We start from the raw sequence: 17,314 nt of genomic DNA on the forward strand, positions 1-17,314 counted from the left end.
ATTGACACATTTTGATCACTAAATTGAAAATAAAATCATTTTTCCTACCTTTGCTGTCTGGTGATTTCATGAGTCCCTGTTTGCACTTCCTTCTGACTGTGCAGCCTTTTTTCTTTCTGCACTCAGGGCCAACAGTTGTCCCTTTCTTTTCCCTCCCTCCCTTTTTTGTCTTTAGTGCCCCCGGTGCTTCCTTCCTATGTCCTTAGTGCCCCCTTCCTTCCTTCCATTGAAGCCGCGCAGAAGCCTGCCTGTTCCCCCAAGCCGACCCGCCGCAATTCGTCATGCACCAGCTGCATTTAATTACTTCCCGCCTTCCCTCGAAGCCGCGCCCCTGCCTGCCTGCCCCCAAGCTGACCCACTGCCGATTCCTCCTCCCCCTCCTGGTCCGCCGCCTGTCCGTTTGCTCCCTTCCCGCCCATCAATCCCTCATCCACTCGCCTGCTACATTTACTTACAGCCCCGCTGGTGCCGCAACGAAGGGAAGGGCAAGGCACGTTCCCACAAGCCTTCCCATCAACATCAATTCTGATGTCCGAGAGAAGGTCTGGGATTGGCTGGCCTGGACCTTCTCTCCGACATCAGAATTGATGTCGGGGAGGGGGGGGGGGTAAGTGGACATGCACCTGGCCTTTCCCTTTGTTGCGGCACCAGCGGGGCTATATGTAAATGTAGCGTGCGAGTGGCGGCAAGGAGACATGGGGTGGGGGGGCAGTCAGCTCGCATACCCCCAACAAGCAGCCCACGTACCCCCTGGGGTATGTGTACCGTGCATTAAGAAACCCTGATCTATAGTAGTATCTCATGGCTGTTACTATGTATTTTCTTTATTCTATGCTTTTTATTTAATGTAAAGGGTTTTATGGTTCCTTATCAATCTCTTGGAGATATTTATTGCATTTGTTTTATATCAGCCTCTTTTGTATCGACCACTATGTTAATTAATGTCTTTTACGTGTGTATATTACTTTTCTCTTTGATTTTTATTAACATGTATGGTCAATTTCTTATCTTTCTACCTAATGCTAATGCCACTTTTATTTTTATTTTGTTTTTGTATATCTGTTTTATGTGATTTACCACATATGCCCTATGACTATGTGATAAATATAAAAATATTAATAAATAAATAAATGTAAAGTGCTCAGTGCCTCTACCAAGTCATTACTAATGCAGTTCTGCCCACGAAAGTTTAGGAACCATCATTGCGCTTTACTGTTCCTTTCCTTCCATAAGTCGTAAACACAATGATGATGGCCGTTACTACTATAAATGGCCACTCACACGTGACTGAAACAAACTACTGCCTGTAATTATCTTGCAGTTTTTAATGCAAACTTGAATCATTTAAAACATTTTCAAAACAGTACTTATCTTGTTGAAATCCTTGTCATGTGAGTTCTCAAATGTTTTACTCGTGTCTCTTTAGTATATAACTTCCCTCCAACCCAAGTTGGGTTTCATAGTTGTTGTCGTCAGGGAGAGCAATGCCTAGGAGGACCAGAAAACATACTACAATGTACTGTATTTCCTTTTTAGATTCCATTTACAGATGCTATATAAGTTCATACACATTTCATCGAAACATTAAATAAATAAATAAATAAGCAATGTACTTATCACTTGGCAGAAGCCATTCTAGGGACTCCAATCTACAGTACGTTAGTGGGAACTGTGGTTTGCTGCTAGTTTTAAATCTATCATGTGACTCCTCCCAGCCAATCATAATACTGTTTGCTACTCATGCTGCGGGCCATTCTGCCTCGTGATTGAGGCCCAGGAAGGCTACAGTCCTCTATGTACAGTATAGATGAACTTCTACTCTTTGCGTAATAGTATTTGGAACAAGTCATTCTCATTTGAGCCACCAGGCCTTACATTTCTTTGTTGTAGTGTTTGCATTTTGCACTCATTCTGCCTTACCGATAGATAGAGGAACTTCATTTAAATCAGTGGTCTCAAACTCGCAGCCCGGGGGCCAAATGCGGCCCGCCAGATACTATTTTGAGGCCCTCGGTATGTTTATCATAATCACAAAAGTAAAATAAAAGTATAAATGACAATCTTATTATTAAGACTTAACCAAAAGGAAAGATTTATAAACTATAGAGAGTTTTACCTAATGCAAAAATGTCATTTCTTTAATAAGACATTAACTATTTTTTCTGCGGCCCTCCAAGTACCTACAAATCCAAAATGTGGCTCTGCAAAGGATTTGAGTTTGAGACCACTGATTTAAATATTCCCAAACTGGGTCTCTCTCACAGCCTGTTGCCTTTATAGGTTTTCTCCTCCAAGGAGAGAAAAATATGATAAACCTCTGGCTATACACACAAAGATCCCAAGACTTGTGAAGTATTGTACTCAAAAGGTTTCATTTTCATTTTTACTGCTTGCCCCTCCCTCCTTACATTTAGCTTCTTATGCAGATATATATAGGGTTACCATACGTCCAGGAAAACCCAGACATGTCCTTTTTTTAGAGGTCTGTCCAGGCACCCGGAGGGGTTTCCAAAACAGGCAGTCTGTCTGGGTTTTGGAAATCCTGAGCTCGGTCGCATCTGGAAGCCTTTGCACATGTGCGGCCAGCACCGTGATGATGTCATACACATGCTTGCATGTATGTGACGTCAGTATTGATGATCATGCATGCACAAAGGCTTCCAAATGAAGCCTTTGAGCTCAAGGAGGTTCGTGTGTGGACAGGACTGGGGGAGGAACAGGGCAGAGGTGCGGAACAGGCGAGGCCAGGCATGCTCTTTTTTTTTTTCAAAGAGGAAATGTGGCAACCCTAGATATATAAACAGCACTTCAGAAGTAAGAGTTTAATTCAGTATATATAGATTTACAAAGGAACAACAGGGCTAAGGTCTTTTGCTTAACTTTATTTTATAACAATTTTGCTGTGAAGAAGTGTGTTATCTCTGCAAACACAAAGTCAGTTTTGAGAAATGCAAAACTAAGCATCTGTGATGATTTCTAGATAGAAAAATTGCTTGTGACATGAATGGTTTAATGGAATTCACTTACTAAAAAATCCAAACATTGCATGAATATACAACTTCATGATACATAATCAAAAACTAATCCTTATTTCATGATTAACTTTTGGACTATAATGTATCTTAAATAGAAAACTATCTTTAGATAATGTATTTTATACCAGCATATACTTTAATTGGTCCTTTAGATAGATTTTTTTTTTTTCCTGAAAAAAGCATTTTATTAAAAAAAAAAAAAAAATTAATTCATTGTTTTTATCCATCCTGGTTGAAAACATGAATGAAACTTCTAGAATAAGGACCTTTGTTTCCTATTTGCAATTGATTAAATAATAACAAACTTGAAGGGCTGAAGTTGAGACCCAAAATGGAGAACTGGATTAGAAACTGGTTGACAGACAGATGCCAGAGGGTGATGGTTAATGGAAGTAGCTTGTAGGAAGGAAAGGTGAGTAGTGGAGTCCCTCAGGTTTGGTGCTGGGGCCGATCCTGTTCAATATGTTTGTGAGTGACATTGCTGAAGGGTTAGAAGGAAAAGTTTGCCTTTTTGCAGATGATACCAAAATTTGTAACAGTAGACATTGAGGAGGGAGTGGAAAACATGAAATAGGATCTACAAAATTTAGAGGAATAGTCTAAAATCTGGCAACTAAAATTCAATGCAAAGAAATGCAGAGTAATGCATTTGGGGATTAATAATTGGAAGGAGCCGTATATGCTGGGGGGGAGAGGCTGATATGCACGGATGGGGAGAGGGACCTTGGGGTGATAGTGTCCAAAGATCTAAAGGCAAAAAAACAGTGTGATAAGGCGGTGGCTGCTGTCAGAAGGATGCTGGGCTGTATAAAGAGAGGCGTAACCAGTAGAAGAATGAAGGTGTTGATGCCCCTGTACAGGTTGTTGGTGAGGCCCCACTTGGAGTATTGTGTTCAGTTTTGGAGACCGTAACTGGTGAAAGACACAAAAAGGCTTGAAACGGTCCAGAGGAGGGCATCGAAAATGATAGGTTTGTGACAAAAGACGTATGAGGAAAGACTGGAAGCCCTGAATACGTATATCCTAGAGGAAAGGAGGAACAGGAGAGATATGATTCAAATATTTGAAAGGTATTAACGTAGAACAAAATCTTTTCCAGAGAAAGGAAAATGGTAAAACCAGAGGACATAATTTGAGGTTGAGGAGTGGTAGTCTCAAAAGCAATGTAAAGAAATTATTTTTTACGGAGAGGGTGGTGGATGTCTGGAATGTGCTCCTGAGAGAGGTGGTGGAGAGGAAAACGGTGACGGAGTTCAAAAAAGCTTGGGATGAACACAGAGGATCTAGAATCTGAAAATAATAGTAAATATTGAAGAACTAAGGCCAATACTGGGCAGACTTGCACGGTCTGTGTCTGTATATGGCTGTTAGGGAGAAGATGGGCTGGGGAGGACTTCAATGGCTGGGAGGGTGTAGATGGACTGGAGTGAGCTTTGACGGAGATTTCAGTAGTTGGAAACTAAGAACAGTACCTGGCAGAGCTTTAAATCCTTGCCCAGAAATAGCTAAGGAGAAGAAGAAAAACCCAACAAATTTTTAGATTGAATCAGGTTGGGCAGACTAGATGGACCATTCGGGGTCTTTATCTGCTGTCATCTACTAAGTTACTAACCTGCAGCATAATTGAGTAGATGTCCTTAATAACGTTGTCAGAGGAATGACTACATTAATTGTACCTGAATAGGATAACAATTTTTCTTTTCAGGTACGATTAATGCTGTCATTCCAGTAGTTACGGATGGTTTACTGACTATCCTATTTAAGATGTTCATGTCCTTTCTTTAAGATAAGGAGTAAGGGGACATTCTGATTTATAGGGCTTTCTAGCATTCCGAAGGATAGAAAGGTGGAAACAAAACCAAGATGAATCAAATTCTTGACTAGTTTCTAGCAGTCACAAAGGAAATGGAATTAAGTTGTTGAACCTTTTCTGGATCTTTTGAAAGTCTTTTGTGTTTTATCTGTCTTGAGGTTTATCAGATATTGAGTCTGGAAAATAAATAGTTAATTTGAATGTAGAAAATGGCATGACGAGGATTTTAGTTAATATAAATAAGAGTCAACAAAAATAAGGTGACCATTTCAGGAGTAATTTTCTAACTGCCTGCATTAATGAAAATCACATACATATATAATATGAACTTTGCTAGATTTTTGTTGTAGGAATTATGTACAAATATTTACACTTGCTATTTGAGCATAAATTTGTATATGTAAACCATGTACTGTACACAATTTGTACTAACATATTAGGTGAACAATTTTTAGAAGTCCATTTGTGGAAATAACTGAATTTTATCCTTTATTTGAACCAGCTTTCTGGCATTATTCTTTTCATCATGTTAAAACAAGCTCACTTTGGGGGGAAGGGAATTAATCTAACCAATTGGCATTACCTTAATAGTGCACATTAACCATTAAAGACGCCCATAGGAATATAATAGACTTCTTTAGCGTTTAGTGTGCACTAACTTTGGTTAGCACCCGTTGATGACGTCCCTCCCTTGATGTGATATTTTTTAATTCATTGCATTATCCATAGTGCAAATAAAATCTACAACAGGCATTTGTTTTGTTTTCCCACAGTTACCAATTACAATAACGTGACGGAAACAAATTCAGATTCAGACGATGAAGACAAATTGCATATCGTAGAAGAAGAAAGTATTACAGATGCAGCAGATTGTGATGCGAGTGTGCCAGACGATGACTTGCCAACAGACCATACAGTATTAACAGAAGCTAACGAACAATGTTGGGAAGATGAAGGTAATCTTTATATTTTTGTTCCTGTAATGTATGTCTGATGCAAAAGAGAACCTGTAAACTCTTTAAATGTACAAATGGAAGGAACAGAATAAAATTTATTCTCAAAGGACGAACAAGATTGTGGGCCCTAACAAATGGGTGACATCTGACAGTTTAATTCCATTATATCTTTTTGGAGATGTGGTCTCCAGAATTGCACCTGACTCTCTAAGAGCCCTGTTAACAAAGCTGCAGTAATGATTCTCCCACGGCAAATGCATTGAAACCCATAGGAATTGGTACATTTGCCGCAGGAGAATCACTTATTATAGCTTTATAAAAGGGCCCAAAAGAGGTCTCACCAGAAACGTTTTTCTACAGAGGCATTATCTGCCGCTTTTTTACTGCTGGCCATTCCTCTTACACACCCCACACATCCTTGCTATTGCTTTTGCTTTTTCTACCTTCTTAGCTACTGTAAGATGATCACATAGGGCTCCTTTTACGAAGCCGCGTTAGCGGCTTAACGTGCGTAATAGCGCGCGCTAATTTGACAGCTGCGCTAGCCGCTACCGCCTCCTCTTGAGCAGGCGGTAGTTTTTCGGCTAGCACAGGGGTTAGCGAGCGCTAAAAATGTGCGTGCGATAAAGCCGCTAACGCAGCTTCATAAAAGGAGCCCATAGTGTTCTAACTTGAGTAAGAACACAAGAGTTGCCATACTGGGACTGACTGAAGGTCAATCAAGCCCAGTGTCCTGTTCCAAACAGACAAATCTCTGTGGAAACTTCTCCAGAGTTCTTTGAGAAATTTTATTTATTTATTCAGTTTTCTATACTGTTCTCCGAGGGGAGCTCAGAACGGTTTATATGAATTTATTCAGGTACTCAAGCATGTTTCTCTGTTTGTCCCGGTGGGCTTACAATCTATCTAATGTACCTGGAGCAATGGGGGGATTAAGAGACTTGCCCAGGGTCACAAGGAGCAGCATGGGTTTGAACCCACAACCTTAGGGTGCTGAGGCTGTAGCTTTAACCACTGCGTCACACTCTGGATTTGTCGCTAACGTTTCAACAGCACGTTAATTTGATTAAAAAATTTTTCTTCTTAATTTACACTGTTTGAGATTGGTACATTCTCTGTTTGGCACGAGTCGCTTTGTGATATTAGTTCAAACTATAGTACTTTCACGACTTGACTACTTTAATTTAATCTATGCGGGAATAGGGGTTGTACAATTCACTCTATTCCTGTACAATGGGTTATGCATTTCATAACTTGGGGATGCTTGTAGGAAGCCTCATTTACATAATTTTTTCTTTTGTTTTTAATATATCTTTATTGAAAATGGTCGGTGGCACATAAAGCAGATTGCAGAAACAACAACCATGAAGCAATAATACACAAACGAGTACTAACAATAGCAAAACTAGCATCAATCAGCTCTCTACCCCTCTAGAGGAAGAGTGCCAGCATAGAAATACAAGAGAGACCAGCAGAAAAACACAACTCTTCAACCCAGTAGAAAGGCAAGGCCGCAAATCAGAGTTGTGCCAACCCACCATCCAACAACCATACATCCACTCACCCCCAGAAGGACAACAAGCATACCACAAACAATCCTAGCATAAAGGGTGACTCCAACCCTCAACCAATTCCAGAGGAAAATAACAGGGTTTTCATCCAGCGCATGAGGGCTGCCACATTATACAACCGTATGTCGGGAACATTGAGGCCTCCTGCCCCCTTTGCTAGGCAGAGCTTTGTCAGAGCCACTCTAGGAGCCTTAGATTCCCAGATGAATCTGGTAATTAAAGATTTAAACCTGGGCTCGTCCTTACGACGGAGCCAAATCGGCATCGTATGGAGTGGATAAAGCAACTTTGGCAGCAAAATCATTTTAACCAATGCTACCCACCCCAGTAAACCAATTGGGAGATCCTGCCATGCCTCTATATGATGATCCTGCCATGGTCTCTATATGATGAAGGATGTAAGCGGTATACAATGTGGCCGTATTAGTACTCAAGTAAATGCCCAGGTGGCGGACCGGCTTAACCAAAGGTGCAACAGGGAAGAGAGCATGCCACGGCTTTAATGGGCCTCCAGCTAGCAAAAGAAGCTCTGATTTGCTACAATTTACCTACAATCCTGATAAAGCTCCAAAATCCCGCACAACTGCCAGTGCCTCTGCTAGGTGAGTGGGAGCCTGGTCCAGATAGAGCAGAATATTGTCTGCAAACAGACTGATTTTACATTCCCAGCCCCCTACCCACACGCCCCATATCCTAGCGTACTGTCTGATTTTAATGGCTAGGGGGCTCTGTAGCAAGAAGAAATAATAATGGGGACAGCGGGCACCCCTGTCTTGTACCCCGCTGTAAACCAAAGACATCGGTTAACCCACCATTAATTAATAACTTAGCTCTAGGGTTGCGCTATAAAGCCCGTACCCACCCCAGGAAAAAAACAGTGAAGCTATATCCTTCCATCACCCAGAACAAATACTCCCAGGAAATACTGTCTAAGGCTTTTTCCATATCTAAACCCTCCACCGCTGACTGTCCCCCCTTACCAGCATGTTCATTGATATCCCCCAAGACCTTCAGTAGATTCATAGATGCATATGTATTGGGCACAAAGCCCGCCTGGTCAGGGTGAATAAGATTAGGTAAGAAACAATTAAGGTGATGCACCAGTGTCATAGCTGGTCCAGGAGGGAGATAGGTCGAAAAGAGCCCACCAATTCTAGGTCCTTCCCCAGTTTAGGCAGTAACACAATATGAGCCAAATTGTCGGGAAAACAACCCTCCACCCCTACCACCACATTACACATGTCACTAAGCGGCTGGGTCACCAAGTCACGTAGTATGCGGTAGTATTCTGGGCCAAAACCATCAGGGCCTGGTGCTTTGGCCAAAGTAAGGGTCCCTATCGTACTACACATTTCTGTGGCTGTTATAGAGGCGCTCAGCATCGCGGCCCGAGCATCTGTCAACCAGGGCAAGCTAGTCCCTCAAAGAAATAAGCCAGGTCATCCTTATCCAAGGGCTTACGCCCATGCAGTGTCTTGTAATAATGAACAAACTGATCAGCAATTTGACTTCCCCCCCCCCCAATCTTATCTATTCCTCCCAGCATCTCGAACCTGCCTCTTTTTATGCGGGCGCACCAGGTTAGCTAACAATTTCCCCATCTTACTATCCCAGCGGTAAAACTGTAAACGTTGGTAATACAGAGTGTTCTAAGCGTTTATTAAGCAACTCCTCCAATTGGTGTCTAATATCCCAATACTCAATACGATCTTTCTCGGACAAAGTGTGGATATGAGACCGGAAAATACCCTAAAATCTGTGGGACAGCTGCAAAATTTCTCCGTCCCACTCCTGTCATTTGCTAGCAGTATACGCAATGATATACCCGCGTAACACTGCCTTTGAGGCAAACCAGAAAGTAACAGGCCCCACCTCCGGTGTAGCATTCAGAAGCTGGTAATCCACCCACCTGGCTTTCAGAAAGGTACGAAAGTCCAGGTTATTATATCAATGAGGGGACAGCTTCCAAGACGAAGCCCTATGGGTCGGCGTTAGAGTCAAAACGAGCCCCACAGGAGCATGGTCCGACACCGTGCTCTCATAGATATCCGATTTAGTAACCATAGAAAACAGGCGCCAATCAACGAGAAGATAATCAAGTCTGGCATACACTTTCTGAGCATGAGAGAAAAAGGTAAAGTCAGATTCATAAGGATGAAGAATACGCCATCCATCCATCATAGTCAAGTGTTGAGAGAGAAAACTCACCCCACGAGTATCATGGTCTCTAGTCCTGGCCGTTGGGGGGTTTGCAGTCATCTCAGGGTCCTCAGTAATATTGAAATCCCCCCCCCCCCGGACCAGGTGATACTCGGTTTATCCAGAGAGATGAGCAAGAACAGTGGAAAAGAATTTGTGACAGTAAACATTAGGTGCATAAATATTGCATATCAATAATTTTAAGCCCCAAAGCTCCCTCATACCTATGATAAATCGGCCTTCCCTATCTTAAATTTGTTTATGCAAATGAAAAGGTAGACATTTGCTTATTAAAATAGCTACACCCCGCTGTCGGCCTCCAAAGGTGGAAGAGAACACCTCCCCCACCCAACTGCGTTTAAGTTTGGCATGTTCTACCTGGTAGAGGTGAGTCTCCTGCAAATACGCGATGTTAGTACCCAATTTACAGAGACTAGACAACTCTGGTTCTCTTCACAGGAGATTTGATCCCATCCACATTCCACAAGGTCACCTTCAGCTCAGCCATACACAAACAGTAAAGAAGAGTGAAGAAATACCATGTAGCAGCCGCACCGGAGCCTCCCAGCAGGACTCCATGGCTACGAAAGACCCGCACCCATCCACACTAGAAACATGATTCCCCCCACACACAGCACTCCAAGGGATCCCCAGACATCAGTCACACCTCCATGCATACCCCCTCTCACACCTCCATGCATACCCCCTTCTCACACTCCCAAGGAAACCCACCCCATCCCCCCCACCGGAACCCAACCTGTGATCCCCGCACACAATCCTAAATCCAATCCCGCAGCCTACCCAGAGGAAAACCCCACTCTAACCCAAAAGCCCTGCACCCTACCCTCCTACCACACCCTGACCTAAGAACCCTACCCCAAACCAGCAATACAAAGATAGGAAACAAGTACTAAGAAAACTAATACAAAAACATCCCCAAACCCTCTGCAAGAGCCCCCAAAAAACACAGGGCCAAAACAAACAAATATTAGGGTGTGCAGCCCCTGTCCTGGAAGGCCCCCTACCAAGCAGGCGGTGACCCTGCTGCGAAAGTCCACAGGAACTGGCCGCACTAAGAAAGTTGCAGGCAATCTTCAGGGCCAATCATACTCCATCAGGCCCCAAGCTGGACCTAAAGTTACTTATGCTGCACCCAGGACTAGAGACTCCCAATATCGCGTAGTGGTTAAAGCTACAGCCTCAGCACCCTGAGATTGTGGGTTAAACCCATAAGGCTCCTTGTAACCTTGGACAAGTCACTTAATACCTCCCCTCCCCTTCCATTGCCCCAGGTACATTAGATTGTGAGCCCATTGGGACAGACAGGAAAAAATGTTTGAGTACCTGAATAAATTCATGTAAACCATTCTGAACTCCCTTGGGAGAACGGTATAGAAAATTGACCAAGATGGTAAAGGGGATTGAACTCCTCTCGAATGAGGAAAGATTAAAATGGTTAGGGCTCTTCAGCTTGGAAAAGAGATGGCTGAGTGGAGATATGATTGAAGTCTACAAAATCGAGAGTGTAACAGAATGGGTACAAGTGGATCGATTTTTCACTCTGTCAAAAATTACAAAGACCATTATCTCTTTATCTCTCCGAGATACCCCAGGTGCCTATCCCAGGTCATCTTGAATTCAGACACAGTCTCTGTCTCTACCACCTCTTCTGGGATACTGTTCCATGCAACTACCACCCTTTCTGTAAAAAAAGTATTTCCTTAGATTACTCCGGAGCCTATCACCTCTTTACTTCATCCTATGCCCTCTCATTGCAGAGTTCCCTTTCAAATGAAAGAGACTCGATTCATGCGCATTTACATTATGTAGGTATTTAAAGGTCTCTATCATAGCTCCCCCTCCTGTCTTTCCTCCAAAGTGTATATATTGAGATTTTTATGTCTGTCCCCATATACCTCATTACGAAGACCACGAACTATTTTAATAGCCTTCCTCTGGACCAACTCCATCCTTTGTATATCTTTTTGAAGGTGCAGCCTCCAGAAGTGTACACAATATTCAAAATGAGGTCTCACCAAAATCTTATACAGGGGCATCAATACCTCCTTTTTCTTACTGGCCATACCTCTCCCTATGCAATCAAGCATCCTTCTACCTTTCGCCATCACCTTTTCAACCTGTTTGGCCACCTTAAGATCATCACATGTTGTAAGAATGAATAGAACATGATTTAGTGATATGAAGAATTCTGAATTAGTAGGCTTTTCTTGTTTGGAAGGAACTGGTTAACGAAGACTATCTTCTGGCTTCCCAAACTTGTCTTGGTATCCCTACACCCAGTTGATTTTTCAAATGTATACATAGAAACATGATGGCAGATAAAGGCCAAATGGCCCATCCATTCTGCCCATCCACAGTAACCATTATCTCTTCATCTCTCTGAGATCTCATGTGCCTATTAGAGAATGATACGGTGGTTGTTGCCCGCAGCTAGCCACGGGTATCCCGATGAAACGGTGACAAAAAAAGGTCACAGCGAGTACGGAGACAAGGCCAGTCACCGCCCCGTGGAGCGGTGAATGGTCTTGTCTCCGCAGTTGAACGAGCGTGCGGTCAAGCAGCCCCCTCTCTCCCACCATCTCCCTCCCTTTCCCTTACCTTCTCTTTGTGGTGATTTCTATAAGGCTATCCGTTGTATTGCAGCTGGAGCCTTGAAGTCATGTTGCGTGTGGCTGCTGAAAAAGTCTCCTCTGACGCAACTTCCTGTTTCCAGTTGCATCGGAGGAGACTTTTCCAGCACCCAACGCGACGTGACTTCAAGGCTCCAGCTGCAATACAATGGATAGCCTTATAGAAATCGCCCCAAAGAGAAGGTAAGGGTAAGAGAGGGAGGGAAATGTATGGCTGGCCAGTGGGAGGGAGCTGCTAGACCGCATGAAAGGTGCTGGGGGTGGGGAGAAGACGCTGAAGCAGCGTGAAGGGAACTGGGGGAGAAGATGCTGGGAAATGGGGAAGAGAGAGTTGGGAGAAGATGCTGGGAAATGGGGAAGAGAGAGTGGGGAGAAGACGCTGGGAAATGGGGAAGAGAGAGTGGGGAGAAGACGCTGGGAAATGGAGAAGAGAGAGTGGGGAGAAGACGCTGGGAAATGGGGAAGAGAGAGTGGGGAGAAGACGCTGGGAAATGGGGAAGAGAGAGTGGGGACAAGACGCTGGGAAATGGGGACAAGAGAGTGGGGAGAAGACGCTGGGAAATGGGGAAGAGAGAGTGGGGAGAAGATGCTGGAAGGGAAATGGGGAAGCCAAGAGTGGGCAGAAGACGCTGGAAGGGAAGACAAGGGTGGGCAGAAGATGCTGGAAGGGAAATGGGGAAGACAAGAGTTGGCAGAAGGCACTGGAAGGGAAATGGGGAAAACAGAGTGGGGAGAAGACAGATGCCAGACTATGGGGGGAGCGGGGGGAAGAAGATGGGTGCCAGACCAATTGGGGGGGGGTGAAGGGAGAGGCACAGTAACAGAGCAAATGGAAGATGCTGAGAGAAGACAGACATTGGATGGAAGGAATTGAATGAGAAGATGAGGAATGCAGAAACCAGACAACAAAGGTAGAAAAAAAATATCTATATTTCCTTTTTCTTTTTTTTTTTTTTTTTTTGCTTTAGGATAAAGTAGTATATTTAATGTGTTGATAAAAATTTATAAACAAAGCCCTGCCAGCTGAACATCTCTTTCTCTAGTTCAGCAGTCAGAACTTTGATTTATAAGGAAGGAATAAGCTAAATATTGCAGTACTGAGGCTTGTATGGATGCTACGGGGACGGCGGAGATGGGAACGGGGCGGTAAAGGGGACAGCGGGGATGGGGCGGTGAAGGGGATGGTGATCCGGGGACAGGGCAGTGACAGGGACATAATTTTTCCCCGTGTCATTCTCTAATGCCTATCCCATGCTTTCTTGAATTCAGACACATTCTCTGTCTTTACTGCCTCTTCCAGGAAACTGTTTCATCTACCACTCTTTCTGTAAAAAAGTATTTCCTTAGATTATTCCTGAACCTATTACCTCTTAACTTCATCCTATGCCCTCTCATTACAGAGTTTCCTTTCAAATGAAAGAGACTCGACTTGTGTGCATTACGCCACATAGGTATTTAAACATCTATCATATCTCCCCCTTTCCTGCTTTTCTTCTAAAGTATACATACCAAGATCTTTAAGTCTGTCCCCATACGCCTTATGACGAAGACCACGTACTATTGTAGTAGCCTTCCTCTGGACCAACTCCATCCTTTTTATATCTTTTTGAAGGTGCAGTATAGAGAATGACATGGTGAAAAAATTTGTCCCCTTGAGCTCATCCCCGTCCCATCCCCACTAGCTCAGTCCCCATCCCTGCCCCGTCTCCGCAAACCATCTGATCCCATCTACACAAGCCTTGAATAGTTGTATACTGAACTTATTTTCTTAAAGTATAAAAAGAAACAATATTCTGTACAATTGTCATTTTATAAATCAAAGTTCTGCCAGCTGAACTAGAGAAAGAGATGTTCAGCTGGCAGGGCTTTGTTTATAAATTAGCAACACAACTAATATACTACTTTATCCTAAAGCAAAAAAAAAAAGAAAATAAATAGAATTTTTTTTTCTACCTTTGTTTGGTTTCTGCTTTCCTCATCTTCTCCTCATTCAATTCTTTCCATCCACTGTCTGCCTTCTCTCTGCCTCTTCCATATGCTCTGTTACTGTGCTTCTCCCCCCTCCCCTCCACCTCCTCATTGGTCTGGCATCCATCTTCTTCCCTCCGCTCCCCCCATAATCTGGCATCTCTGTCTTCTTCCCTTCCAGTGTCTTCTCCCCACTCTCTGTTCCCCATTTCCCTTCAGCATCTTCTCCCCACTCTCTGTTCCCCATTTCCCTTCAGCGTCTGTTCCTTTCCACCCCCTTTCCTCTCTCCACCTCCTTCAGCACTCCTCGCACGGTCCATGCATCTCCCTCCCTTCCCCTTACCATCATGGCGCATTTTAATTTAATTTATTCAAGCAGCCCGAACCTGAAGTTGCGTGCGTCTGCTAAAGCTTCTCCTCTGACGAAACCGGAAATTGCATCAGAGGAGAAGCTTCCGCAGACACACGCAACTTCAGGCTCAGGCTGCTTGAACAAGTTAAAACGTGCCATGAAGGTAAAGGGAGGGAGGGAGATAGATGTGGTGGCGATAGGTAGGTAGGAAGGAGGGAGGGAGATAAATGTGATGGCGATCAGGAGGGGGCTGCATGCAATCAGTGACTATGCGCATTCCCTCCCTTAACTGCGGAGACAAGGCCATTCACTGCTCCACAGGGCGGTGGATGGCCTTGTCCCCGTACCCGCAGTGAGCACTTTCCTTTTTCACCACCGTTTTGGTGGGTTACCCGCGGCTAGCTGCGGGTAACAGCCACCATGTCGTTCTCTAGTGCAGCCTCCAGAATTGTAAATGAGGTCTCACCAAATTCTTATACAGGGGCATCAATATCTCCTTTTTCCTACTAGCTATACCTCTCCCTGTGCAACCTAGCATCCATCTAGCTTTCACCATCACCTTTTCAACCTGTTTGGCCACCTTAAGATCATCACATACAATCACACCCAAGTCCCACTGTTCTGTCATTCACATAAGATCTTCACTCTCTAAACTGTACCATTCAGGTTTTTGCAATCCAAATGCATGACCTTGAATTTCTTAGCATTAAATTTTAGCTGCCAAATTTCAGACCATTCTTCAAGCTTCGCAGATCTTTTTTCATGTTGTTCACACTATCCGGAGTGCCTACTCTATTGCAGATTTTGGTATCATCCGCAAAGAGACAAATCTTACCTGATAACCCTTCAACAATGAAGTTAATTTGTATATATTAGGTCTCCATTGAATGTCAGTCTGATCTCATGCATAATCGCTGTGGACATCCTGAAGACTAGACTGGATGTGATATCATAAAGGCAGTTTTAGAAAGTAAGGATGCATTTCGATTAAAATTTGAATTGCGCAATTAAAGGTAGGTATATGGGGGGAGGTGTTTATTGGTTATTTTCCTATTGCAGTTCAGTGTGACTCTGGGCAAGTAATTTAACCTTCCATTGCCCAAAGTCACAAGGAGCTGCAGTGAGAAAAAATAAATCACACCACTAATCATTTATTACAAATTTTAATCAAAATGCAGCCTAAAAATATTAAAGAATAAGTCATGAAAAAATGAGTAATACAAAATGCTAATTGCAAAATTACAAATTAAAAATGTAAAACAGCGTGCAGAATATCTATAAACAACTTTACAGTTTTCACAGCCTACTTAGAAAAGCAAGCCTCTTAGAAAACCCTTGTTTCCTTGCTGCCAGTATCTTGTTTATCCTAGGACAAGCAGGCAGCATATTCTCACATATGGCTGATGTCTTCCAACGAGCCCAGTACATTCAGTATGAAAAGTGAATTGTCACTTTTAAGTTTAAAGAAACTTTGCAACTGCCTGCACTGCACATGCGCAAGTGCCTTCCTGCCCAATGCCAGCTCGCGGTACCTCAGTTCTTCATTTTCCGTGGAGCAAAGAAGTCTCTTTTGACTGGACTCTATTCAATCGGTGTTGCCTTCCCACTTCATGTTTCTTTTACATTGGTTTTCTAGCTTTTTTCTAAAAAAAAAAAAAAAAAGAGAGAGAGTAAAAATATTTATTTTCTTTTTCTAGATCCTTGGGCTTCGGCCTTGAGGTTCTTTCACTTGGTGGGGTTTTCATTCACCATTGAGTTTAATCTCGCCGATGAGATTTTTCCCTTGTCAAAACCTACAACGGGGTTTTAAAAAATGCTGTAGGTGCCAGTGGCCTATTTCAATAATCGACCCCCATAATTGTTGTCTTCAGTGTTTGGGCCCTGATCACCAAATTGAATCTTTTAGGTGTTTCACTTTACAAAAGCACTCCATTAAAGCATCACTGGTCTCTACAGCATCAAGTCTCTTGATGCAGCCCACACATTAATGCCATAGATCTAAGGATCGGCAGGTTGTCTCTCCTCCTATGTGTGCATCCTCGTCCAGGTCACCCTCTCCGAGACAACCTGCTGCACTGATAGTACTGGCTGGTGAGCCCTCAGTAATGGAGCATGCCGCTCAGCAGAAGTCACAGGCCTCAACGGCACCGAGTCTCCTGATGCAGGCCAAAAGATGTTATTGTTCTGCTGATCTACTGGTTGTTTCTCCTTTACGGGGTGCGTCCTCTGCCAAGGCACACATACCGACACAACTTTCTACACCAACAGTACCGGCTGTTGAGCCATCAGTTCTGATGCAATCTTTTGGGAGAAACTTGATGAGTTCTTCCACAGAGAGATTGCCACTGTTTTTAAGACGCACTGCAAGCATTTTCTACAATCAACTCCCTTGGAACCAGCCCAACCTGAACATACTACTGTGAGGCATCAAGGTACCGATACCACCGATTCATTGGAGCATTGAAATACTGCTCAAGAATTTTCTATGAGGCATCATAGTTCTATTTCTTGACGCCATTCTTCCTCCAGATATGGTTTTTCGCATCAAAATTCTACTTCTCACCAAAAGTCCTTTTCTGTGAGGCGTACCAGACCAAGACATTGGAGCTTCTTCCATCAACCTCCTTTTTTTAAAGAGGCATCAAAGTTCATTGATCCTCTTCTGTCTCTTCATCAGATCGATACTGGATCGCAGGGCTGCTTCTACTAATTTTTTCCCAGACGTTTTCTCTTATTTGAAGTCTGACTCAGAGTGTGGTTTTTCCTTTT

At 43.3% G+C, this 17,314-nt stretch overlaps 1 protein-coding gene across 3 annotated transcripts in view; it reads left to right on the top strand.

Moving 5' to 3' along the window:
- Window positions 1–17,314, top strand: part of ZEB1 (zinc finger E-box binding homeobox 1) — a 266,389-nt gene that overhangs the window by 117,463 nt on the left and 131,612 nt on the right. For all 3 annotated transcript variants that reach the window (XM_033931481.1, XM_033931483.1, XM_033931482.1), the window contains exon 2: window positions 5,622–5,804. In XM_033931481.1, coding sequence (XP_033787372.1) covers window positions 5,622–5,804 — 183 coding nt within the window. The remainder of the gene's footprint in view (window positions 1–5,621; window positions 5,805–17,314) is intronic.

The sequence above is a fragment of the Geotrypetes seraphini genome, chromosome 2, assembly GCF_902459505.1.
Source record: "Geotrypetes seraphini chromosome 2, aGeoSer1.1, whole genome shotgun sequence".
In the NCBI taxonomy this organism is placed as follows: Eukaryota; Metazoa; Chordata; class Amphibia; order Gymnophiona; family Dermophiidae; genus Geotrypetes; species Geotrypetes seraphini.